We start from the raw sequence: 26,624 nt of genomic DNA, 5'->3' as shown, positions 1-26,624 counted from the left end.
GTAGGGGTGGCCCCCAGGCCCTAGGGCACAGATTCAGTAGTTGTGGAACACGGGTGTAGTTGCTCTGCAGCATGTGGGATCTTCACAGATTGGAGGTTGAACCTGCGTCTCCCACATTGGCAGGTGGATTCTTGACCACTGAGCCACCGGGGAAGACCCATCCATGTGAACTTTTAGTTTAAGAACTACAGAGAGAAAAAAAGCTAAATTCTGTACGGGAGCTCCGAGACAGTTCACCAAGCTGGCAGTACCTTCTGTGGTTTACTCACTCACGTCGTGATTCAAAAACAGTCCCCCTAAAAGACCTTTAAATAAAGCTGACTTCCTGTGGCTAGGATTTTGCTGGTATCAATGTGGCCTCAGTATGCTTTTTAAAATTTGGAAAATTGGTGGATACTATTAATTCATTAATACTTTTTGCTTTAAAATGCTAGTGAATATTTTGTGGCTATGGTAAATGGCTATTTATGATTACAACATAGCATTATTATTTTGCTTGTCTGATTTCATTTGTCCTAATGTAGACTGAGTATATGTTCATGGGACTGAAAGATACTATACTTGCTTATTTGCTGTTGTTCCCTCAGCAAGTTGTGTCCAACCCTTTGCAACTCCATGGACTGCAGCACGCCAGGCTTCCCTGTCCCTCACCATCTCCTGGAGATTGCCCAAGTCCATGTCCATTGAATCGGTGATGCCATCCAACCATCTCATCCTCTGTTGTCCTATTCTCCTTCTTCCTTCACTCTTTCCGAGTATTAGGGTATTTTCCAAGGAGTCAGCTGTTGGCATCAGGTGGCCAAAGTATTAGAGCTTCAGCATCAGTCCTTCCAAAGAGTATTCAGGGTTAATTTCCTTTAAAATTGACTGGTTTGATCTCCTTGATGTCCAAAGGGACTCTTCAAGAGTCTTTTCCAGCACCACGGTTCAAAAGCATCAATTCTTCGGCACTCTGCCCTCTTTTGGACTTCCCTCATAGCTCAGTTGGTAAAGAATCTGCCTGCAGTGCAGGAGACCCAGGTTTGATTCCTGGGTCTGGAAGATCCCCTGGAGAAGGAAATGGCAGCCCACCCCAGTATTCTTGCCTGGAGAATCCCATGCGCAGAGGAAGGCTATAGCCCGTGGGGTCTCAAGACTTAGTGACTGAACCATCACCACTGCCTTCTTTATGGTCCAGCTCTCGCAAGCCTATGTGACTGCTGGAAAGATCATAGCCTTCCCCATATGGACCTTTGTTGGCAAAGTGATGTCTTTGCTTTTTAACACACTGTCTAGGTTTGTCATAGCTTTCCTGCCAAGAAGCAGTGGCCTTCTGATTTCATGGGTGCTTTCACCATCCACAGTGATTTTAGAACCGCAAAAGAGGAAATCTGTCACTGCTTCCACCTTTTCCCCTTCTGTTTGCCATGAAGTGATGGGACTGGATGCCATGATCTTAGTTTTTTTAATGTTGACTTTTAAGCCAGCTTTTTCACTCTCCTCCTTCTTCCTAATCAAGAGGCTCATTAGTTTCCCTTCACTTTCTGTCATTAGAGTGGTATCATCTACATATCTGAGGTTGTTGATATTTCTCCTGGCAATCTTGATTCCAGCTTGTAACTCATCCAGCCTGTCATAACTTATATATGATGTGCTCTGTGTATAAGTTAAATAGACAGGGTGACAATAAATAGCCTTGTTGTATTCATTTCTCAATCCTGAACAAGTCAGTTGTTCCATATAGGGTTCTAGCTGTTGCTTCTTGGCCCACTTACAGGTTTCTCAGGAGACCGGTAAGAAGGTCTGGTATTTCCATCTCATTAAGAGTTTTCCACAGTTTGTTATGATTCACACAGTCAAAGGCTTTAGCGTATTCAGTGAAACAGAACTAGATGTTTTTCTGAAATTTCCTTGCTTTCTCGATGATTTAGCAGTTTGATCTCTGGTTCCTCTGCCTTTTCTAAGCCCAACTTTAACACCTGGAAGTTCTCAGTTCCCATAATGCTGAAGTCTTACATGAATGATTTGGAGAATAACCTTACTAACATGGGAGATGAGTGCAGTTGTCCAGTGGTGTGAACACTCTTTAATATTGCCCTTCTTGGAAATTAGGATGACAGTTGACCTTTTGCAGTCCTATTGCCACTGCTGAGTTTTCCAAAGTTGCTAACATATTGAGTGCAGCACTTTCACAGCATCATCTTTTAGGATTTGAAGTAGCTCAGCTGGAATTCCATCACCTCCACTAGCTTTGTTCGCAGTGATACTTCTTAAGGTTCACTTGACTTCACATTCCAGGATGTGTGGCTCTAGGTGAGTGATCACACCATTGTGATTATCTGGGTCGTGAAGATCTTTTTTGTACAGTTCTTCTGTGTATTCTTGCCACCTCTTCTTAATATCTTCTGCTTCTGTTAGGTCCATACCATTTCTATCCTTAATTGTGCCCATTTTTGCATAAAATGTTCCCTTGGTATCTCTAATGTTCTTGAAGATATCTCTGGGCTTTCCCATTCTATTGTTTTCCTCTATTTCTTTGCATTGGTCACTGAGGAAGGCTTTCTTATCTCTCCTTGCTGTTCTTTGAAACTCTGCATTCAGATGGGTATATCTTTCCTTTTCTCCTTTGCCTTTCATTTCTCTTCTTTTCTCAGCTATTTGTAAGGTCTCCTCAGACAACCATTTTGCCTTCTTGCCTTTCTTTTTCTTGGGGATGGTCTTGATCACTGCTTTCTGTACAATATCACAAACCTCCGTCCATAATTCCTCAAGTACTCTGCCTATCAGATCTAATCCTTTGAATCTGTTTGTCACTTCCACTGTATAATCATAAGGGATTTGATTTAGGTCATATCTGAATGGTCCAATGGTTTTCTCTACTTTGTTCAATTTAAGTCTGAATTTGCCAATGAGTTCATGATCAGAGTCACAGTCAGCTCCTGTCTTGTTTTTGCTGACTGTATAGAGCTTCTCCATCTTTGGCTGCAAATAATATAATCAATCTGATTTTGGTATTGATCATCTGGTGATGTGCATGTGTAGAGTCTTCTCTTGCATTGTTGGAAGAGGGTGTTTGTATACCAATCCGTTCTCATGGCAAAGCTCTATTAGCCTTTGCCCTGCTTCATTCTGTACTCCAAGGCCAAATTCACCTATTACTCCAGGTATCTCTTGGCTTCCTACTTTTGCATTCCAGTCCCCTATGATGAAAATAACATCTTTTTTTAGTGTTAGTTCTAGAAGGTCTTGTAGGTCTTCATAGAACCGTTCAGCTTCTCGGCATTGGTGCTTGAGGCATCAACTGGGATTACTGTGATATTGAATGGCTTTCCTTGGAAACGAACAGAGATCATTCTGTCATTTTTGAGATTGCATCCAAGTACTGCATTTTGGACTCTTTTGTTGACTATGATGGCTACTCCATTTCTTCTAAGGGATTCTTGCCCACAGTAGTAGATATAATGGTCATTGAATTAAATTCGCCATTTGGATCCATTTTAGTTCACCGATTCCTAGAATGTTGATGTTCACTCTTACCATCTCCTGTTTAACCACTTCCAATTTACCTTGATTCGTGGACCTAACATTCCAGGTTCCTATGCAGTATTGTTCTTCACAGCATCAGACTTTACTTCCATCACCCGTCACATCCACAGCTGGGCGTTGTTTTCACTTTGTCTTCTTCTCTTCCTTCTTTCTGGAGTTATTTCTCCACTGATCTCCAGTAGCATATTGGGCACCTACCAACCTGGGGAGTTCCTCTTTCAGTGTCCTATCTTTTTGCCTTTTCATACTGTTCATGGGATTCTCAAGGCAAGAATACTGAAGTAGTTTGCCATTCCCTTCTCTAATGGACCACATTTTGTCAAACTCTCCACCATGTCTGTCTTGGGTGGCCCTCCATGGCATGGCTCATAGTTTCATTGAGTTAGACAAGGCTGTGGTCTAAGTGATCAGCTTGGTTCAGTTCAGTTTAATTGCTCAGTTATGTCCAACGCTTAGCAGCCCCATGGACTGCAGCACGCCAGGCCTCCCTGTCCATCACCAACTCCTGGAGTCTACTCAAACCCATGTCCATTGAGTTGGTGATGCCCTCCAACCATCTTATCCTCTGTTGTCCCCTTCTCCACCTGCCCTCAGTCTTTCCCAGCATCAGGGGCTTTTCAAATGAGTCAGCTCTTCGCATCAGGTGGCCGAAGTAGTGGAGTTTCAGCTTCAACATCAGTCCTTCCAATGAACACCCAGGACTGATCTCCTTTAGGATGAACTGGTTGGATCTCCTTGCAGTCCAAGGGACTCTCAAGAGTCTTCTCCAACACCACAGTTCAGAAGTATCAATTCTTCGGTGCTCAGCTTTCTTTACAGTCCATTGCTCACATCCATACATGACCACTGGAAAAATCATAGCCTTGACTAGACGGACCTTTGTTGGTAAAATAATGTCTCTGCTTTTTAATATGCTGTCTAGATTGGTCATAACTTTCCTTCTAAGAAGTAAGTGTCTTTAAATTTCATGGCTGCAGTCACCATCTTCAGTGATTTTGGAGCCCAGAAAAATAAAGTCATCCACTGTTTCCACTGTTTCCCTATCTATTTGCCATGAAGCGATGGGACCGGATGCCATGACCTTAGTTTTCTGAATGTTGAGCTTTAAGCCAACTTTTTCACTCTCCTCTTTCACTTTGATCAAGAGGCCCTTTAGTTCTTCACTTTCTGCCATAAGGGTGGTGTCATCTGCATATCTGAGGTTATTGATATTTCTCCCAGCAATCTTGATTCCAGCTTGTGCTTCATCCAGCCCAGCACTTTTCATGATGCACTCTGCATATAAGTTAAATAAGCAGGGTGACAATATAAAGCCTTGACGTACTCCTTTTCCTATTTGGAACCAGTCAGTTGTTCCTTGTTCAGTTCTAACTGTTGCTTCCTGACCTGTATACAGGTTTCTCAAGAGGCAGGTCAGGTGGTGTGATATTTCCATCTCTTGAAGAATTTTCCACGGTTTGTTGTGATCCATGCAGTCAAAGGCATTGGCATAGGCAGTAAAGCAGAAATAGATGTTTTCCTGGAACTCTCTTGCTTTTTTGATGATCCAGCAGATGTTGGCAATTTGATCTCTGGTTCCTCTGCCTTTTCGAAATCCAGCTTGAACATCTGGAAGGTCACCGTTCATGTATTGCTGAAGCTCGGCTTGGAGAATTTTGAGCATTACATTGCTAGCATATGAGATGAGTGCAATTGTGCGGTAGTTTGAGCATTGTTTGGTATTGCCTTTCTTTGAGATTGGAATGAAAACTGACCTTTTCCAGTTCCGTGGCCACTGCTGAGTTTTCCAAAGTTGCTGGCATATTGAGTGCAACACTTTGACAGCATCATCTTTTAGGATTTGAAGTAGCTCAGCTGGAATTCCATCACCTCCACTACCTTTGTTTGTAATGATGCTTCCTAAAACCCACTTGAATTTGCATTTCAGGATGTCTGGCTCTAGGTGAGTGATCACACCATCATGATTATCTGGGTCATGACGATCTTTTTTGTACAGTTCTTCTGTGTATTCTTGCCACCTCTTCTTAATATCTTCTGCTTCTGTTAGGTCCATACCATTTCTGTTCTTTATTGAGCCCATCTTTGCATGAAGTGTTCCCTTGGAATCTCTAATTTTCTTGAAGAGATCTCTAGTCTTTCCTTTTCTATTATTTTCCTCTATTTCTTAGCATTGATCACTGAGGAAGGCTTTCTTATCTCTCCTTGCTATTCTTTGGAATTTTGCATTCAAATGGGTATATCTTTCCTTTTCTCCTTTGCTTTTTGCTTCTTTTCCTGTCACAGCTATTTGTAAGGCCTCCTCAGACAGCCATTCTGCTTTTTTGTGTTTCTTTTTCTTGGGGATGGTCTTCCTCCCTGTCTCCTATACAGTGTCATGAACCTCCGTCTATAGTTCTTCAGGCTCTCTGTCTATCAGATCTAGTCCCTTAAATTTATTACTCACTTCCACTGTATAATCATAAGGGATTTAATTTAGGTCATACCTGAATGGTGTGGTGGTTTTCTGCACTTTCTTCAATTTAAGTTTCGTTAGTTTTCTGTGATAGTGGTTTTCATTCTGTCTACTCTCTGATGAATAAGGGTAAGAAGCTTATGGAAGTTTCCCCATGGTAGAGACTGACTGTGGGGGAAAGTGGGTCTTGTTCTGATAAGTGGGATCATGCTCAGTAAATCTTTAATCCAATTTTCTGTTGATGGGCGTGGCTGTGTTCCTTCCCTGTTATTTGCCCTCAGGCCAAAGTGGACCTCCACCAAAGACTTCCTGGACCCTCACAGGCAAGTCTGGTTCAGTCTCCCACTGGCCACCAAAGTCAAATTTCCCAGGGGTTCTCAGTCCCTTTGTTGGATCCCCAGGTTGGGAAATGTGTTGTGGGTCCTAGAACTTTCTTAACAGTGCAAGAATTTCTTTGGCATAATTGTTCTGCATTTTGTGGGTCATCTGCTCAGTGGTTCTATGGTGGAGCTAATGGCGACTTCCTCCAAGAGAGTTTGCGCCACATGCTGCATTATGCCAAATCCTCCTCAGACAACCACTTGGCCTTTTTGCATTTTTTTCCTTGGGATGGTTTTGTTCGCTGCCTCCTGTACACTATTTCGGACCCTCTGTCCATGGTTCTTCAGGCACTCTGTTTACTGGATCTAATCCTCTGAACGTATTCATCACCTCTGCTGTATATTCATAAGAGATTTGATTGAAGTCATTCCTGGCTGGTCTGGTGGCTTTCCCTGCTTTCTTTAGTTTAAGCCTGAATTTTGCAATGAGGAGCTGATCATCAGAGCCACAGTCAGCTCCAGGTCTTCTTTTTGCTCACTGTATACTACTTCAGCTCCATCTTTGGCTACAAAGAATGTAATCAATCTGATTCTGGAATTGACTATTTGATGATGTCCATGTGTAAACTTGTCTCTTATGGTGTTGAAAAAGGGTGCTTCCTATGGCCAGTACACTCTCTTGGCAGAATACTGTTAGCTTTTTTCCTGCTTCCTTTTATATTCCAAGGCCAAACTTGCCTGTTACTCCAGGTATATCTTGACTTTTGTATTCCAATTCCCATGATGAATCCCAGAGAAAGGCAATGCCAAAGAATGTTCAAACTCCCGCACAATTGCACTCATCTCACACACTAGCAAAGTAATGCTCAAAATTCTCCAAGCCCTGCTTTAACAGTATGTGAACCGTGAACTTCCAGATGTTCAAACTGCATTTAGAAAAGGCAGAGGCGCCGGACATCAGATTGCCAACATCTGTTGGATCATCAAAAAAGCAAGAGAGTTCCAGAAAAACATCCACTTCTGCTTTATTGACTATGCCAAAGCCTTTGACTGTGTGGATCACAACTAACTGTGGAAAATTCTTCAAGAGATGGGAATGCCAGGCCACCTGATCTGCCTCCTGAGAAATCTGTGTGAAGGTCAAGAAGCAACAGTTAGAATTGGACATGGAACAACAGACTGGTTCCAAATCGGGAAAGGAGTACTTCAAGGCTGTATATTGTCACCCTGCTTATATAACTTACATGCAGGGTGCATCATGCAAAATGCTAGCCTAGATGAAACACAAGCTGGAATCAAGATTGTCAGTATCAATAACCTCAGATATGCAGATGACACCACCCTTGTGGCAGAAAGCAAAGAATTAAAGAGCCTCTTGATGAAAGTGAAAGAGGAGAGTGAAAAAGTTGGCTTAAAACTCAACATTCAGAAAACGAAGATCATGGCATGTGGTCCCATCACTCCATGGCAAATAGATGGGGAAACAGTGGAAACAGTGGATGACTTTATTTTGGGGGGCTCCAAAATCACTGCGGATGGTGACTGCAGCCATGAAATTAAAAGACACTTGCTCCTCAGAAGAAAAGCTATGGCCAACGTAGACAGCATATTAAAAAGCAGAGACATTACATTGCCAGCAAAGGTCCATCTAGTCAAGGCTATGATTTTTCCAGTGGTCATGTATGGATGTGAGAGTTGGACCATAAAGAAAGCTGAGGTGAGGAATTGATGCTTTTGAACTTTGGTGTTGGAGAAGACTCTTGAGAGTCCCTTGGACGGCAAGGAGATCCAACCAGTCAAATCCTAAAAGAAATCAGTCCTGAATATTCATTGGAAGGACTGATGCTGAAGCTGAAACTCCAGTACTTTGGCCACCTCATGCGAAGAACTTACTCATTAGAAAAGACCCTGATGCTGGAAAAGATTGAAGGTAGAAGAAGGGGATGACAGAGGATGAGATGGTTGGATGGCCTTACGGACTCCATGCACATGAGTTTGAGCAAGCTCCGGGTGTTGTTAACAGACAGGGAGGCCTGGCATGCTGCAGTCCATGGGGTCACAAAGAGTCGGAAATGACTAAACTGAACTGACGATGAACTGAACTGAACTGACATCTTTTTTTGGTGTTAGTTCTAGGAGATCTTCTAGGCCTCACTGATCAGCTTAAATTCACCTGTTCCTGTCCATTTTAGTTCACTGATTCCTAAGATGTCAGTGTTTACTCTTGCCAATCCTTTGGCTTGACCATGTCCAATTTACCCTGATTCATGGATCTAGCATTCCAGATTTCTGTGCAATACTGTTCTTTATGGCATCAGATTTTACTTTTATCACCAGACACACCCACAGCTGATTGTCATTTCTGCCTTGGCCCAACTGCTTCATTTTTCCTGGAGCTGTTAGTAGTTGTCTTCTGCTCTTCCCCAGTAGCATATTGGACACCTTCCAACCTGGGGGTCTCATCTTTTGGTGTCATATCTTTTTGCCTTTTTATATAGTTCATGGGATTCTCACAGCTAATGTACTGGAGTGATTTGCCATTCCCTCCTCCAGGGGATCATATCCTGTCACTCACCACTATGACCTGTCCATCCTGGGTGGCCCTACACAACATGGCTCATAGCTTAATTGAACTGTACAAGCCCCTTCACCATGACAAGGCAGTGATCCATGAAGGAGTGCTTGCTCATTAGAAAGCTTCTATTAAGCCAAATGACAGTGCTTCTACAGAGTTCTGTTTTTTGGTCTAACTTGATATTTTTTAGATGTGTGTTCATTGTAATGGTATGCTTTCTTAAGTTAGGCTTGTTGAGTTATAATTTACAGAGTGAAATTCACCCTTTTTGTGTGTGTGTGTAAATTCTGTGAGCTTTGACAGTCATTTAACCGCCACAACAGTCAAAGGTGTATAGAGCGTTCCTACTATACTGTCACCCCAGAAAGTTCCCTTGCGCCCTTTAGGAGTCAACCTCTTCCTCCATCACCATCCCCTAGCAACCACTGATCTCTTTCTTTATCCCTGTAGTTATATCTTTTCCAGAATATCATATAAATGGAATCATACAGTATATAGCATTTTAAGTCTGGCTTCTTTTATTTAGCATAAAGCATTTGAGATTCATACAGGTGTGTATCAGTAGTTTATGTTCCATTATATCACAGTTCCTTTACCCATTTGCCAACTGAAGAATATTTGGGCTGTTTCAGATTTTGGCAGTTATGAAAGAAGCCTGTATAAATATTGATATGTGAACATAACATTTTTCTGTTGGATACATATCAGGAGTTGGGCTTCTAGATCCTGCAATAAATACACATTCCAACTGTTTTCCAGAGGATGTGTGCCATTTTCCATTCCTGCTGGTAATGAGTTCCAGTTCCTCTGCATTCTCACTAGCACTTGGTATTGTCACTTTTTTTAGTTTTCAGCCATTCCATTTGGTGAGTAGGGATACATCATTGTGCTGTAATTTGCTTTTCTCCAGTGACGAGTAATGTTGAGTGTCCTTTCATGTGCCTATTTGCCATCAACAACTTAAAGAGTCTCTTCAGATCTTTTAACCATTTTTAATTCAGTAGATTTCTTACTGATTTTTCAGAGCTTTAAAAAGTCTCATTAGTTCTTATGTAAGTTATTACTGTTTGCACATAAATAAACTTTGTATGTGCTCTATATATTTTTTCTTCTATTTCATGCCTTTTTATGATCTCTTAAGGAGCAGAAGTTTTATATTTTCAGTCCAGTTTATTTTTCAAATTTTATGGAGAATACTTTCTGTGTCATATCTAAGAAGTTTTTGCCTAATCTAAGATCGTGTAGACTTTCTTCTTTGTTTTCCTCTGGAAGTTTTTTGGTTTTAGGTACGATATTAAGTCTTTGATCCACTTTGAGTTAATTTTTATGCATCATGCAAGGTATAATCCAAGATTCATTTATTTTTAGGTGAATCATCTGATTGCTCTAGTAAGCTTTATTATTGAGATATGATTAATATGCCATAAGTTCACCTTCTTGAAGTACACGATTTAGCAGTTTCTTAGTATATTCACAGCTTGCACAAAACCCCCCACTCTCCTATTCCAGAACCTTTTTATCAGCTGAGGAAGCACCCAGCGCCCGTGAGGAGCCTCTCTGCTCACCCCGCCGCCCCGGCCGCTCCTGTCCGTGTGCCTGCACGTGGTCAGGTGCTCAGGCGTGTCTGACCCTCTGCAGCCCCGTGGACTGCAGCCTGCCGGGTTCCTCTGTGCAGGGAGTTTTGCCCATTTCCTCCTCCAGGGGATCTTTCTGAACTAGAGATCAAACCCACATCTCCTGCTTCTCCTGAGTTGGCAGGCAGATTCTTTACCGCTCAGCCATCTGAGAAGTCCATTTTACTTTATACAACAATGAGTTTGTCTGTTCTGGACATGTCATATCAAACAATATATGGCTTTTTGGTTTGGCTTCTTAGCATGATGATTTCAAAGTTTGTCCATTTGGTAGTATATATAATGTATATATATTTCATTTTTTTATGACTGAATAATTTTACATAAATATACCACACTTCTATTATCCATTTATCAGTTGATAGACGCTTAGACTTTTTTCACTTTTTGGCTATTAAGAATAACGCTATGAATATTTGTGTACAATTGTTTTTGTGAGCATATGTTTTCAGTTATATAGGAATAAAACTACTGGGCCATGTGATAACTGTCATTTGGAGAAATTGCCAAACTGTTTTACAAATAAGGTTGCTGCACTATCTTAGAACCCCACTAGCATTGTAGGAAGATTTCACTATCTACATCCTCACCTAAACTTTTGTCCACTTTAAAAAAATTATACCCATCCTAGTAGGTGTGAAATATCTCATTGTGTTTCTGTTTATTTGAAAAATTCATCTGTTTAAAAGTGACCATAGTATAAAATCATTAAAAATGAGCAGTTGCATTTAGTACATCCACAACTAGTAGTTGTGTATTCTACAACTACCACATCTGTCTAGTTTCAAAACATTGCATCACCCCAAAAGGAAACTCCACACCCCAGGCACTCCTCACTCCCTCCTTCCCCTGCCCCTTACAACCACCAGTCTGCATTCTGTCTCTATGGATTTAACTTCTATGAATGTTTCATATGAATATAATCATACAATATGTCATCTTTTGTATCTGACTACTTTCACCTACAATAATAGTTTTTGAGGTTCATCCATGTTTCTGCATGTATCAGTACTTAATTCCTTTTTATGGCTGAGTAATATTGTGTGTGATACCACACTTTGTTTATCCGTTGATGGATATTTGCATTATTTCTTCCTTTTGGCTTTTGTGATTAATGCACATATCTTTTCGTACTATGGTTTTGTCTGGATATATGCCCAGGAGTGGGATTGCTGTATCATACGGTAGTTCTATTTGTAGATTTTTAAGGAACTTCAAATTGCCAACATCCACTGGATCATCAAAAAAGCAAGAGATTTCCAGAAAAACATCTGTTTCTGCTTTATTGCCTATGCCAAAGCCTTTGATTGTGTGGATCACAATAAACTGTGGAAAATTCTTCAAGAGATGGGAATACCAGAACACCTGACCTGCCTCTTGAGAAATCTGTATGCAGGTCAGGAAGCAAAGTTAGAACTGGACATGGAACAACTGACTGGTTCCAAATAGGAAAAGGAGTACATCAAGGCTGTATATTGTCACCCTGCTTATTGACTTCTATGCAGAGTACATCATGAGAAGTGCTGGGCTGGATGAAGCACAAGCTGGAATCAAGATTGCTGGGAGAAATATCAATAACCTCAGATATGCAGATGACACCACCCTTATGGCAGAAAGTGAAGAAGAACTAAAGAGCCTCTTGATGAAAGTGAAAGAGGAGAGTGAAAAAGTTGGCTTAAAACTCAACATTCAGATAACAAAGATCATGGTATCCAGTCCCACCACTTCATGGCAAATAGATGGGGAAACAGTGGCTGACTTTATTTTTTTGGGCTCCAAAATCACTGCAGATGGTGATTGCAGCCATGAAATTAAAACACTTACTCCTTGGAAGAAAAGCTATGACCAACCTAGACAGCATATTAAAAAGCAGAGACATTACTTTGCCGACAAAGGTCTGTCTAGTCAAGACTATGGTTTTTCCAGTAGTCATGTATGAATGTGAGAGATGGACTGTAAAGAAAGCTGAGCACTGAAGAATTGATGCTTTTGAACTGTGGTGTTGGAGAAGACTCTTGAGAGTCCCTTGGACTGCAAGGAGATCCAACCAGTCCATCCTGGGGGAAATCAGTGCTGAATATTCATTGGAAGGACTGATGTTAAAGCTGAAACTCCAGTACTTTGGCCACCTGATGTGAAGAGCTGACTCATTAGAAAAGACCCTGATGCTGGGAAATATTGAAGGCGGGAGGAGAAGGGGACAACAGAGGACGAGATGGTTGGATGGCATCACCGACTCTATGGCCATGAGTAAACTCCAGGAGTTGGTGATGGACAGGGAGGCATGGCGTGCTGCAGTCCATGGGGTCACAAAGAGTAAGTCAGACACGACTGAACAACTGAACTGAACTGATATTCCTCACAGTGGCTGTACCAACTTACATTAATACCAGTAGTGTGGGAGGGTCCCCTTTCCTCCACAGTCTTTCCAGCATTTATTGTTTAGACTGTTGATGATGGTCGTTCTGACTGGTATGAGATGATAATCTCGTATTTTGATTTGCATTTCTCTAGTAATTAGCCATGTTGAGCATTTTTTCCTGTGCCTTTTAGCCATCTGAATGTGTTCTTTGAAGAAATGTCTGTTTAGGTTTTCTGCTCATTTTTTGATTAGATTGCTCTTTTGATATTGAGCCACGTGAGCTATTTGTAAATTTTGAGCACTAATCTCTTGTTAGTTGCATTGTTTGCAAATATTTTCTCCCATTCTCTGAGTTCTTTTCTTTCTGTTTATGGTTTCCTTTGCTATGCAAAAGTTTTTGAGTTAAATTAGGTCCCATTTGTATATTTTTGTTTTTTTAATTTATTTTACTTGGAGGATAATTACTTTAGTTTCAATTACTCTAGACTTCCTTGGTGGCTCAGACAGTAAAGTCTCTGCCTACAATGCGTGAGACCCGGCTTCAAACCCTGGGTCGGGAAGATCTCCTGGAGAAGGAAATGGCAACCCACTCCAGTATTCTTGCCTGGAAAATCCCATGGGCAGAGGAGCCTGGTAGGCTACAGTCCATGGAGTCGAAAAGAGTGGGACACGACTGAGCAACCTCACTTTCACTTTTCACTTTCATTCTAGAAGATGGATTGAAAAAGATATTGCTGCTATTTATGTCAAATAGTATTCTGCCTTTGTTTTTCTCTAAGAGTTTTACAGTATCTGATCTTATATTTAGGTCTTTAACTCACTTCAAGTTAATTTTTGTGTATGGTGTTAGATTATTGATTTGAGATATTTTTCCTTTTTAAAATATGTTTATACAGCTAAAAATATCCCTCTAAGCACCAATTTAACTGCATACCATACATTTTGTTTATCAAGTTTTCATTTTCATTTATCTCAAAATATTCTTCAATTTCCTTTGTAATTTTCTCATTCACCAGTTGGTTATTCAAAAATATGTTGTTGAATTTCCCATATGTGAGAAATTTCCCATTTCCCACAAATTTCCTTCTTTTATTGATTTAATTTTATTTCATTATGGTTGAAAAACATACTTTGTGTAATTTCAGTCCTTTCAAATATATTGAGCTTTTTTTATAGTTGTAACATGTTGGTATATTGTAGAGAATGCATCATACAGACTTGGCGAAAATGTGTTCTGTTGTTTGGAGGAGTTATAAAGATGTGTTAGGTTCAGTTCCTTTATAGTGTTGAAGTCATCAATTGTTTTTTCATTGATCTTCTAACTGTTCTATTATTGAGGTCTTTGTTACTGTTGAATTGTTATTTCTCCTTTCAGTTCTGTCAATTTTTGCTTTATTGTTTTTGCTTCACTGGGGCTCTGTTAGATGTGTATTAATTTATCAATGTTATCTTCTTAATGGATCGGTCCCTTTTTAAATGTATAATGTCCTTCACCTCACAGATTTTTGTTTTAACATCTACTTTGTCTAATGTTGGTGTAGCCACACCATTTCTTCTCAGGTTACTATTTACACTGTATATCTTTTTCCATCCTTTTATTTCCAACCCATTTGTGTCTTTGGATCTAAAGTGTGTCTCTTATGAACAGAAGATAGTTGGTTTTTTTAAAAAATTCATTCTGCCTAGCTCTGTTTTGTCGTTGGAGTGTTTAATCCGTTTATATTTAACATAATTACCCATAAGGTAGGATTTACATCTGCCACTCTGCTATTTTTTTAATGGTTTATATACTTTATTGTTCCTCTGTTTCTCCATTACTGCCTTCCTTTGTATTAGATATTTTTGTGAACTGTTTTAATTCCCTTAATCTTTCTTTTACTGTATATTTTTTATTTATAGGTAACAGAGTTACAAGCAAAAATAGCTGTATGTTGTACCTATATATTGCTACATTTGCTGGTACCCTTTATTTCTTTGTGTAGATTCCAGTTATCATGTAATGCCCTTTTATTTCATCTTGAAGACTGCCCCTTAATATTTTTTGTAGGGTGATTTTTATAGCCTCACAATCCAGACCCCACGAAAGGATGGACACTGGTAATGTTACCCGACACGGTTTAAACTGAGATAGAATTGAAATCTTAGCAATATTGAATCTTCTCAGACAGGAACACAATATATCTCTCCATTTTATTTAGGTTTTTGATTTATCTTGTCAGTATTCTGTAATTTTCAGCATGTCAAATATTGGATTTTTTTAGATTTTTACCTAAAAATTTCATGGATTTTGATGTTATAAATGGAACCTTAAAGAAATAGAGAATTTCCAGTTTCTTTTCTAATATATAGAAATGCAGTTGATTTGACCTTGTGACCTTCAACCTTACTGAAACTCTTACTCAGGCACCTTTTTTATAGATCTTTTTGGAGTATAGAAACTCGTGTCTGTCGTAAGTAGAGACAGTTTTATTTCTCCCCATTTCCATGTCTTTTGTTACTTTTTCTTACCTGATTGCACCAACTAAGCCCTCCTGTTTGATGTTGAATAGAAATGGCAAGAGCAAATGTCCTTGCCTTTTTCCAGGTCTTAGGGGAAAACATTCAGTCTTCCACCAATACTGGTATTAGCTGTAGGTTTTTTATAGGTATACTTTATCAGGTAGAGATGATTCCCTTTTGTTTCTGGGTTACTAGGTTTTTATCATAAATTAATAAGAATTTTGTGAAATGCTTTTCCTTTATATGTTAAGATGGTTATATGAATTTTCTTCTACAGTCTATTGGTGTGAATTATACTAATTAATTTTGAATGTTGAACATGCTTTGTATTACCAGGATAAACTTCACTTAGTCCTGATTTATTATCCTTGTATGTATTGCTGGGTTCATTTTGCTAATATTTTTTGGAGGATTTATTTTTACATCTGTATTTATATGCTTGAGTTAATATTTAAATAAGTACACAAGTCAATATTTAAATAAGAAGGACTTCTGGTAAATGCACGCTATGCAGTTTGTTATAACCCACCTGCTAAAGACAACTAGAAAAGCAGGGGAACGTGTTCATAAGATACCATTTATTTTATGGTTAAAAATGTCATTTTAAAGACAAGATATCATTTTTGGATCTGCATAGATTTCTTTTCTCCCTTTGTTTTTCAAAGGTAGACATAAATGCATTAACCTGCAACGTGCAGACTCTAGAGGAAAAGAATAAGCAACTGACAGATAAGATTGCTTCCCTAGAACTTGAGCAAGCATCTTCTGATTACCATTGGGTGGGTATAAAAAGGTCAGTCTAAAGTAGGAATTAATAACTAAAGAGTTTTTTACAAATCAGGATAATTAGGGGATGGGTTTCTTCATTTGTTTGTGTTTTGATGATATTATCACATGTCCTGAATAACTTAGCAGGCCAAGTATGTCAGAGAGCCCTGCAGTATTCAGGCAATAGATTTAGGAGAACAAGGATTGAAAGCAGCTGTTAAACACCTGCCTACACAGATGATCTGTAATGATGAAAAGTACCAGTGTTTCTAACATTTTAAAATAATTTCTTTTCCATAAATTGTGAGAAAGAAACTTGTATTCTTCCCCCCGACAGTTCTGTTGGGAAATCAGTAGTAAGTTAGATTTCTTAAAGCTGTTTGACAAGGTTATTACATTGCAAATAAATGAAAAGGAAAGTGAAAGTGAAGTCACTGGTTGTGTTTGACTCTTTGTGACCCCATGGACTGTAGCCCGCCAGGTTCCTCTGTCCTCTGGACTCTCCCTGGGGAAGATCCCCACCCAGGGATTGAACCCGGTCTCCCGCATTGCAGGCAGACCCTTCACCATCTGAGCTACCAGGGAAGTCATTACAAATAAACATAAGTCTTACAACATCTCCAGGTGAAGGAGACTTAAAGAGATTGTTCTGTTTACTAACAGCTAGTAAGTTTTCTGTGTGCTTTTGAATACTTAAGGATTATCTGTTTCTTTTATAGTATGTAATTCAGCTTTCAGAATTCCAAAGAAGGTGTGAAGTCTGTCTTAATCTGAGCTAATTCCTCCAAGCTCTGTCATAAGCTGCTCATTACTTCAACTATGAAAAATTACAGAAACTAAATCTAAATCCTGTTAGTTTTCATGCCTCTGGAGCCAGACTATTTGTGTTTCAATTTTGGCTGTGACCTTGGGTGTGATCCTTAACCTTTCTGAACGTGAGTTTCTTTATCTGTCAAAATGGGGATAATACTATTATTAGGAGGTTGTTGAGATTAAGTGAGTTAATACATGTAAAGCATGTAGCACATTTTTAACTTTTATTGAATTCTTAGTATCTCAGCTATCCCTGGAAAAAGCCTGTTAAGTTCCTTTCAGAGCAACAGGGTGCATTAGCTCTAAATCCTGGTATTATCTCAGGCCCAGCCCTCCCTCCCTCCAAATTAAAGATTTGTCCTTGTCCTTTGCTTTTGGGCAGACCTCAGCTGGGCGTATCTACCCACCAGGTTTGTCTCTCAGTGTGCATGGCTTTCATGCCTGGACTGCCAGGGAGCAGACCTGTGGCCTTATCCTTTTAGTGACTTTGACAGATCTTGCAGGTCACTTGGTCAGTGGTGATTCTTGCCTGCTCACCACACCTCTTGATTAAGGTCTCGCAGTAATTACCCATACCTCAATTCCAGCTTACATGTCTCCGCATAATCGCTAACCAGGCCTGCCTGGAAGTGTTGCATTTGGCTGTAATGAGTCTTGAGGAAAGAGGTTGAGATTTTATGACTTTTTTTTTTTTTTTTAATCTGAGCAATATCATTAAACCTATTGCCATTCATTGCTGGCAGTATATTTTTGTTCTTTAAAAATTAACACTTAATCCTCAATAAAAACTACCCTCTAGCATAACCTCTTATTTTGGAGATGTGCATATGAGGGTGTGTCTTATAAGCCACACCATAGATTTAAATTCAGATCCAGTTTTAACCCATGGCTTCATTTACTGTGTGACCTGGACAGGTTCTTAACCTCCGTGGCCCTCAGTGCCAAGGGGATCTTCGCTGTGGAACTCCCCTGAGGGTTCCCAGAGCCTGCTGTGCATGCTCATTAAAACAGTTACTGTCACTTCTAAGTTAGAAACTGACCTGTTTCATGCCTCTGCTTTCCTGCTCTTACAGTGTAAGAATAGTTACTTATCGCTGTGCTCCCTGGCCTAGCATAGTGCCCGTACGTAATAGGTGTTTAAGAAACCTTGGCTGGGTAGAACACAAGGAGGGTCATGTGTATCTTGCCAGACTGAGACTCAAGTGTGATATTGTGAGTAAAGTACCAGTCACAGGGCCAGCATACAGCATTCCTGTGTAAACACCATGCTCGTTTTTTTCTCACACTTCCTTATGTTAGGTTTGTGTTTGCCATTTCAGTCTTTAGTGACTGTAATTTTTAAAAATTTTTATTGAAGTATAGTTGATTTATAATGTTAATTTCTGCCACACAGTAAAGTGATTCCGTTTTACATACATGTATTCTTTTTCCTATTCTTTTCCAAACTATGGTTTATGACAGAATGTTGAATATAGCTCCTGTGGTGGACAGTAGGACCTTGGTGTTTGTCCGTCCTGTATATAATAGCGTGTATCAGCTAACCCCAAACTCCCCTCCATCCCTCACACGCTCCCTACGCCCCCTTGACAACCACAAGTGAGTTCCTATGAATGACGGCGTAAGTTAAGTCCATTACCACAGGCCATCATGAAGGGAACCACAGTGAGAAAAGATCCAAATGTGGGAAGTTTACTGTTCTGGGTTCAAATTAAATGACTAGTCTCCTCACTTTTTGTTGGTATTTTAAACATACATTTTCAAGTGGTAGCTCCAGAAAGAAACAGAATTATTTCCATATACAACTAGGATTTTAATGACTTGAAATTAAACAATGTATTAAATATATTAGTTCTTAAAACTCGGATGACATTTAGTCAGTGTACACTTGTGAGGGTGACAGAATCGGTTCCATCTGCATGGGCCCATGTCATACTGGTTGTTAATAGAATAAAATTCTTACTTACCTGTCTGCTTGTAAAATAGCTTTGTTGTTGTTGTTCAGTCGCTAAGTCGTGTCTGTTTGTGACCCCATGAACTGCAGCACTCCAGGCTTCCCTGTCCTTCACTGCCTCCCAAGAGTTTGCTCAACCTCTTATCTACTGAGTCAGTGATGCCATCCAACCATCTCATCCTCTGTCACCCCCTTCTCCTCCTGCCCTCAGTCTTTCCCAGCATCAGGGTCTTTTCCGATGAGTTGGCTCTTCACATCAGGTGGCCAAAGTATTGGAGCTTCGGCTTCAGGATCAGTCCTTCCAAAGAATATTCAGGGTTGATTTCCTTTAGAATTGACTGGTTTGATCTCCTTGCTGTCCAAGGGTCTCTGAAGAGTCTTCTCCAACACCACAGTTCAAAGGCATTGCTTCTTTGGCATTCAGCCTTTTTTTATTGTCCAGCTCTCACATCCATACATGACTATTGGAAAAACCATAGCTTTAACTATACAGACCTTTGTCAGCCAAGTGATTTCTCTTCTTTTTAATATGCTGTCTAGGTTGGTCATAGCTTTTCTTCCAAGGAGCAAGTGTCTTTTATTTTCATGGCTGCAGTCACCATCTGCAGTGATTTTGGAGCTCAAGAAAATAAAGTCTGTCACTGTTTTCATTGTTTCCCCATCTATTTGCCATGAAGTGAGGGGACCAGATGCCATGATCTTGGTTTTCTGAATATTGAGTTTTAAGCCAACTTGTTCACTCTCCTCTTTCACTTTCATTAAGTGGCTCTTTAGTTCCTCTTTGCTTTCTGCCCTAAGGGTGGTGTCATCTGCATATCTGAAGTTACTGATATTTCTCCTGGCAATCTTGATGCCAGCTTGTGCTTCATCCAGCCTGGCATGTAGCATGATGTACTGTGCATATAAGTTAAATAAACAGGGTGACAATGTGCAACCTTGACGTACTCCTTTCCCAATTTTAAACCAGTCTGTTGTTCATGTCCAGTTCTAACTGTTGCTTCTTGACCTGCATGTAGGTTTCTTAAGAGGCAGGTGAGGTGGTCTGCTATTCTCATCTCTTTAAGAATTCTCCAGTTTTTTGTGATCCACACAATTAAAGGCTTTAGCATAGTCAGTGAAGTAGAAATAGATGTTTTTCTGGAATTCTTTTGCTTTTTCTGTGATCTAATGAATGTTAGCAATTCATTCTGGTTCCTTGTATATTGCTAAGATTATTTAAACAAAGGATAGTTTGAGTTCAGCATTCCACAACTCAGAATCTGAGATATTCACTCATTTAAATGGTCTCTTTCTAATTTCTGGTGTCCCATCAGTTTTCTTAAGTCTAGGGCCTGTTTAAATGATAATTTAAATTACTGCCTTAACATCTACCTTATGTTAGCAAAAAAGGAGGACATTATTTCTAAAGTTTATTTAAAAGATTAATAGAATTATTTATGCCTTTGCCTAAAAAAGGAAATTTTATTGAAGAAAAAGTTGCCATTATTTTAAAAATTTGTATAAGAGACCCAGACTGTCCAAGTTCTTTTAAAAAAATAAAAGTCTTCAACATACCAGGAACACAGAGTATTTTTGAGTGTTCTTATGTGTAATGGCACATTTTTGGTTAAATCTAGCTCTTGATTTTTTATAAGCTTTATCTACACTTTGCAATACTTTGGGCACCTTGATTTATAGGACTTGGAACTGAATTTTAAATTTTAAGTAGTTAAGCTGTTATTTCAATAGTTATATGGTGTAGCTTTGTTTTTGTAGTGTTATTGGCCATCCTTGTGATACATTTTCTGCTGAAGACTTGATCAAAACATAGCCCCAAATGTTCATTTGTGGGATGATTTTACATTTTTTAGATCATAGTTTCTAAAATGTTGCGTTAAAGGAGGACGGTATGTCTTCCATAGACAAAAAAAAATTAATGTTATGATAATATATCATTACTAGCCTTCTATTTATTGCTAGCAGTCTACATTTCTGTTAGGTTACTTTGTAACTGATACTTAATTGGTCTTAATGCTTTAAAAAAAATTGCCTTGGTGGGAGCAACACACAGTGATTAAAAGTGAAACTTTAAAAAACTGAAAGTATGAATATATATAAATAAGTATGAAATAAATATTGATCTAATGTGACAAATGCCTAGATGGCCATACTAGTTAGTAACCCACTGATCCCTAATATTGGGTATACATTTTTATATTGAATGTACATAATTTTATAGTAGAACTAGTCACTATAATTTTTCCATCTTTTTTTTTTAAGCCTAGAATGTCTGAAATGGCTTAATTCTTCTAGTCGAGGCAACTACCAAGAAGAAGACAGTGTTTCAGACTAATGTGATCTCTTAATATGCTATCATGAAAATATTTGAACAGAGGAAAAAATGAGCTGCATGTTATATAGTAATCTAGTTTGGAATGTGTTTTTACTTTTATTTGGAAAATATTCACAATATATAAGATGAAATAAAGTGCACCACAGATTGGCTATGTTGAAGACAGTGAGGAACGTCTCTTGTATAAATTAATATCCCAACATACATGTTTTTATCTTTAAAACTTTTTGAATGTAAATTCTTTGGCTTTAAATGCTAAAAAGGAGCCTTGTTCTGTTATTCACAGATTAAGCAAATATAAGCCAGAAATAATGATTTTGTCAGTATAGGATATTTACTAACATTAACAAGACTTTGAACTCAAAATTAACTGCCAATGATCCATAGTGCAGCTAGTTAGCCTCTGTGATTAAGAATGTGTGTATTATCCCTACCATGAACTTATGAAGATGATTTTCACTTAATGGCAAATATCAGTGTTTTCTGTTATTAAGATATAACAGTGAAACTGATTGTGGAAGGTGAAAATTTCCATCTTCAATCACTAGTAGTGTTCCTCAAGTATACCAGTAAGGTCCAAAATGTAATCAAGAGAATCTATTTTATACTTATTTCCTCTGACAAGGAAATATATACCTATTTATATATACCTATTTCCTCTGAGGAAATAGGAAATATACCTATTTCCTCTGAGGAAAAAGGAAAAAAATAACTGTCATTATTAAAGCTGTTTTTAATGATTAAAAATGTAATTTCGTGAACTATGGAGGCTTCAGTAATGTTTTTCCTAGGTAACATTGTGTTGAGTACTTTGTCAAATAATGTTTCCAACAAGCATTTATTTTGCTTTTTCAGTTTTTTTTTCCTCACTGCCTTTTAACTATGGTAACTGAAATGTCTTCTCTTGTCCAAGTGGTTGTGACCATTTTCTTAAGGAGCTACAGTTATCCCTCAGTATCCATGGAGGATTAGTTCCAGGACCCGCACAGATACCAAAATCTGTGGATACTGGAGTCTCTTATATAAAATGGTATATTTGCATATATTCTAGACATCCTTCCATATACTTTAAATCATCTCTAGATTGCATATAATACCTAGCATGATGTAATGCTATTATAAGGAGTTGTCAGTTGCCCATATGTGGCAAATTCAAGTTTTGCTTTTTGGAACTAACTGGAAATTATTTTTTTCTCATATATTTTCCATCCGCAGTTGGTTGAACTAGTGGATATGGAACCCTATGGATACAGAGGGCTGACTGCATGTAATCCTCAAACTGCATATCTGTAACCACTAATAAAACCATCCACATCTGGCTTAGATCGCAACTACAAAGGGATAATTTATGTAACAAAAATAGAGATAGGAAACAAAAACAAACTCTGTGACTCTTAAGGCACTCATACTTCCATTAGAAGTTTCCCTGTGTGTTGCAGGGCTTCCTGGGTGGCTCAGACAGTAAAGAGTCTGCCTGCAATGTGGAAGAGAGACCTGGGTTTGATCTCTGGGTCAGGAAGATCCCCTGGAGAAGGACATGGCAACCCATTCCAGTATTCTTGTCTGGAGAATTCCACAGACAGAGGAACCTGGTGGACTACAGCCCATGGGGCTGCAAAGAGTTGAACACAGCTGAGCGATTAACACACATACATGTGTTGCATATTACACTATGATCAGCTGCCTAAAGAAGGACAAAGGGGCAGCAGGGGCAAATAAATATGAATCCTGGCTTCATCACTGTGGAAATAGTAAGGGTATAAATGCTTATTTAAGAAGAAAAATGATTACTTATTCTATGTCTAGAGATACTGATACCTGTGTTTGTTTTATTAGCTTGCCCAACAACAGGTGGAAAACGTCTTGGGAAAAATTACTGACAGTAAAAATAAACTGGCCTATGAAAAGGGAAAACTTCAGGTATGAGATTTCATTTTCTGTTTTTTTTTTTTCTAATTTTCTAATGCCAGTTGTGAAGCTAAATATTGCTGGACTTTGAAGAGGACCTAGCTTGGTCATTTACCAATTCTGTAACTTTGGACAAGTTTTTAAACCTCCGTAAGCTTGGTCCCTTATTCAAATCCAGCTGACCTCTATTTATACACTTATAAAATAATGCTGAAACCTAAAAGTGTGATCCCAAGGTTCATTCTGTGACAGAATGAAACTTTATTATAATTATTTTATGCATAGTCATTTGCTGCCAATGTAGAAAGCCTATGGTCTGTCTCTTTTTATTGAAGTTCTGTTGATTTCCAATATTATGTTAGCTTTGAGTATACAGCAGTGATTCAGTATTTTTATAGATCATACTCTAAAGTTATTATAAAATATTGGCAATATTTCCTGTGCTGAACAACAGATTCTTATAGCTTATTTTATCCATGGTAGTTTGTATCTCTTAATCCCTCACTGCTGTCTTGCCCCTTCTACCATCCCTCTCCCCACTGAAAACCACTAGTTTATTCTCTGTATTTATTGGTCTGTCTCTGTTTTGTTATTTTCATTCCTTTGATTCTTCAGATTCTTTAGGTTTTAGATATAAGTGCTAACATACAGTTATTTGTCTAACTTATTTCACTAAGTACAGCATCTTTCAGGTCCATCCATATTATTGCAATGGCAAGATCTCATTCTTTTTTATGACTGAGTAATACCCTGCTCTGTGTGTGTGTGTGTCTGTGTGTGTGTGTGTGTTCGTGTCTATATTCGTGTCTATGTGTGTGTGTGTGTCTGTGTGTGTGTGTGTATCTGTATGTCTGTGTGTATCTGTGTGTGTGTATCTGTCTGTATGTCTGTGTCTGTCTGTGTGTCTGTCTGTGTGTGTGTCTGTGTCTGTGTGTGTGTCTGTGTCTGTGTGTGTCTGTCTATATGTGTGTCTGTGTGTGTCTGTGTGTGTGTGTCTGTGTGTGTGTCTGTGTGTGTGTGTGTCTGTGTCTGTGTGTGTCTGTCTGTGTGTGTGTCTGTGTGTGTCTGACTGTGTCTGTGTATATCTGTGTGTGTGTGTCTGTGTGTGTCTGACTGTGTTCGTGTGTGTGTCTGTCTGTGTCTGTGTGTGTGTCTGTGTGTGTGTGTCTATGTGTCTGTGTGTGTGTCTGTGTCTGGTGTGTGTGTCTGTGTGTGTGTCTGTGTGTCTGTGTCTGTGTGTGTGTCTGTGTGTGTGCCATATCTTGATGCAGTTGTCTGTTGATAGGCCTTTAGGTTGCTTCTGTATCTTGGCTATTGTAAATAGTTCTGCTCTGAACACTGCCTATGTCTTTTTGAATTAGTATTTTCATTTTCTTAACATACATACTCTGGTGGAATTTCTAGATTGTATGTTAGTTCTACTTTTAGTTTTTTGAGGCACCACTATACCACAATTTACATTCCCACCAACATTGCACTCGGGTTATCTTTTCTCCATATCCTTGTCAACGTTTGTTATTTGTGGTCTTTTGATGTCACATTCTGACAGGTGTGAGGTGATATCTCATTGTGGTTTCGATTTGCATTTCCCTGATGATAAGCAGTGTTGAGCACCTTTTCATGTGCCTGTTGGTCCTCAGTATGTCTTCACTGGGAAAATGTCTATTCAGGTTTTCTGATCATTTTAAAAATTTGGTTGTTTGGGATTTTTTATATTGAATTGTATGAACTGTTTATATGGTTAGAATATTAACCACTTATCAGTCATAACATTTGAAAGCATTTTCTCCTATCTGGTAGGTTGTCTTTTCATTTTGTCACTGGTTTTCTTTGCTGTGCTAAGGCTTTCAAGCTCAATTATGTCTCTCTTTGTTTATTTTTGCTTTTGTTTCCTTTTCCTTAAGAGACAGATTCCAAGAAAGATTGCTATAATATATGTCAAAGTGTGTTCTAGGAGTTTTATCTTCTAGGAGTTTTATGGTTTCAAGTGTTACGTTCAAGTCTAATCCATTTCAAGTTAACTTTTATAAATAGCATAAGTTAGTGGTCCAGTTTTCCAAACACAGTTCACTCAGTTGTGTCCGGCTCTTTGCGACCCCATGGACTCTGGATAAATCTGTGCGCTGATCCAAGAGGGGTGTTAAAAGTCCTGTACTGTGATTGTCCTGTTGTCATTCTCTCCCTTTATGGCCATTAATATTGGCTTTATATATTTAGATGCTCCTATTTAGATGTATCTATTTAGGCATATGTATGTTAGTGAACATAAATCCAATTCTTCTGTGCATCCCTTTGTCATTATATAGTGCTGTTTGTCTTTTGTTACAGACTTTGTTTTAAAGTCTACTTTATCTGCTACTTCACCTTTTTTTCCTCTTCCATTTACATGAACTGTCTTTCCATCCTCTCACTGTGTGTGTGTGTGTGTCTCTGAGGTGAGTCTCTTGCAGACAGCATATAAATGGGTCTTGATTTTTATCCAGTCAACTGCCCTGTATCTTTTGATTGGAGCTTTAATGCATTGATTTGTAAGGTGATTACTGATAAGTGTGTCCTCATTGCCATTTTGTTGCAGCGCCCCTGGTCAGTAACGTCCAGGTAACAAAAGACGCCTCAATACATCCCTGGTCCGTGACGTGTTGTGTGCGCTCCTCCCCCCGCCCACAGCAGCAGCCTTCACGCTGGTGTGGAGCTGCTTTGGGGCTGGAGGGAGGAGCAGGAGCCTGCGGGCTGGGGCGGTCCCCACAAGTCAGAGTTGCAGTTTCGGCCCCCGCCCCCACTTTGACACACCCTGGTTGTGGTTACCCTCCCCCTCTTCAGGCACAGCGCTGGGTTTGATCGGCTCCATCTCCCCCAGTTGCTCACTCGCCCTGACAGTGCCAGCCTTTGCCCTAGTGGGGAGCTGCTCCAGAGCAAGAGGGTCTGGAGCTGGCGTCTGGTGTGGGCTCGGCTCCTGGCCCCAGGCTAATTTCTGTTGGTTTCCTCTGCCTTGTTCCTAGGAGTAAGCAAGCCTGCGTGTGCTCTTTAGGAGTGGGGTCTGTTCCTTACAACTCTCTGGTACGGCCCACTGATTTTCAAACCAGCTAATGGGACTCATCTTTCCAGTGTTGGTCCCCAGAACTGGGATTCCTAATATGTAGCATGAGCCCCCAAATCCCCAGGGAGGATCTCTGATCCTGTGATAGCGCTTTTTTTTTCTGTGTCTCTACTAGGGGCACAAATCCTGACCTGATCACGTCTCCCTTCCTACCAAGCTGTGTTTGTCTTTCTTTACAGCCTTGGTTGTAGACATCTTTATCCAGGTTCATTTGTTTTTAACGAGAGCTGCTCCACATATAGATGTATTTTTGATTTATTTGTAAGGGTAGATGAGCTCAGTGTTGTCCTACTCCACCATCTTGGTTTTTATCACATATGTTTTCTTTTTTGCTGAATTTCTCTAACATTCCTAAAAAGAAATAATCCTGGAAATTAGGTCTCAAGGC

The 26,624-nt window shown here is 39.4% G+C and overlaps 1 protein-coding gene across 4 annotated transcripts in view; it reads left to right on the top strand.

Moving 5' to 3' along the window:
* The window catches only part of CCDC150 (coiled-coil domain containing 150), a 96,522-nt gene that overhangs the window by 36,649 nt on the left and 33,249 nt on the right, over positions 1-26,624 (top strand). For all 4 annotated transcript variants that reach the window (XM_043445268.1, XM_043445267.1, XM_043445266.1 and 1 more), the window contains 2 exons: positions 16,033-16,146; positions 23,068-23,151. In XM_043445268.1, coding sequence (XP_043301203.1) covers positions 16,033-16,146; positions 23,068-23,151 — 198 coding nt within the window. The remainder of the gene's footprint in view (positions 1-16,032; positions 16,147-23,067; positions 23,152-26,624) is intronic.

The sequence above is a fragment of the Cervus canadensis genome, chromosome 24, assembly GCF_019320065.1.
Source record: "Cervus canadensis isolate Bull #8, Minnesota chromosome 24, ASM1932006v1, whole genome shotgun sequence".
Lineage (NCBI taxonomy): Eukaryota > Metazoa > Chordata > Mammalia > Artiodactyla > Cervidae > Cervus > Cervus canadensis.
The sequence above is the reverse complement of the archived record's forward strand: the minus strand, read 5'-3'. Positions and strand labels throughout refer to the sequence as shown.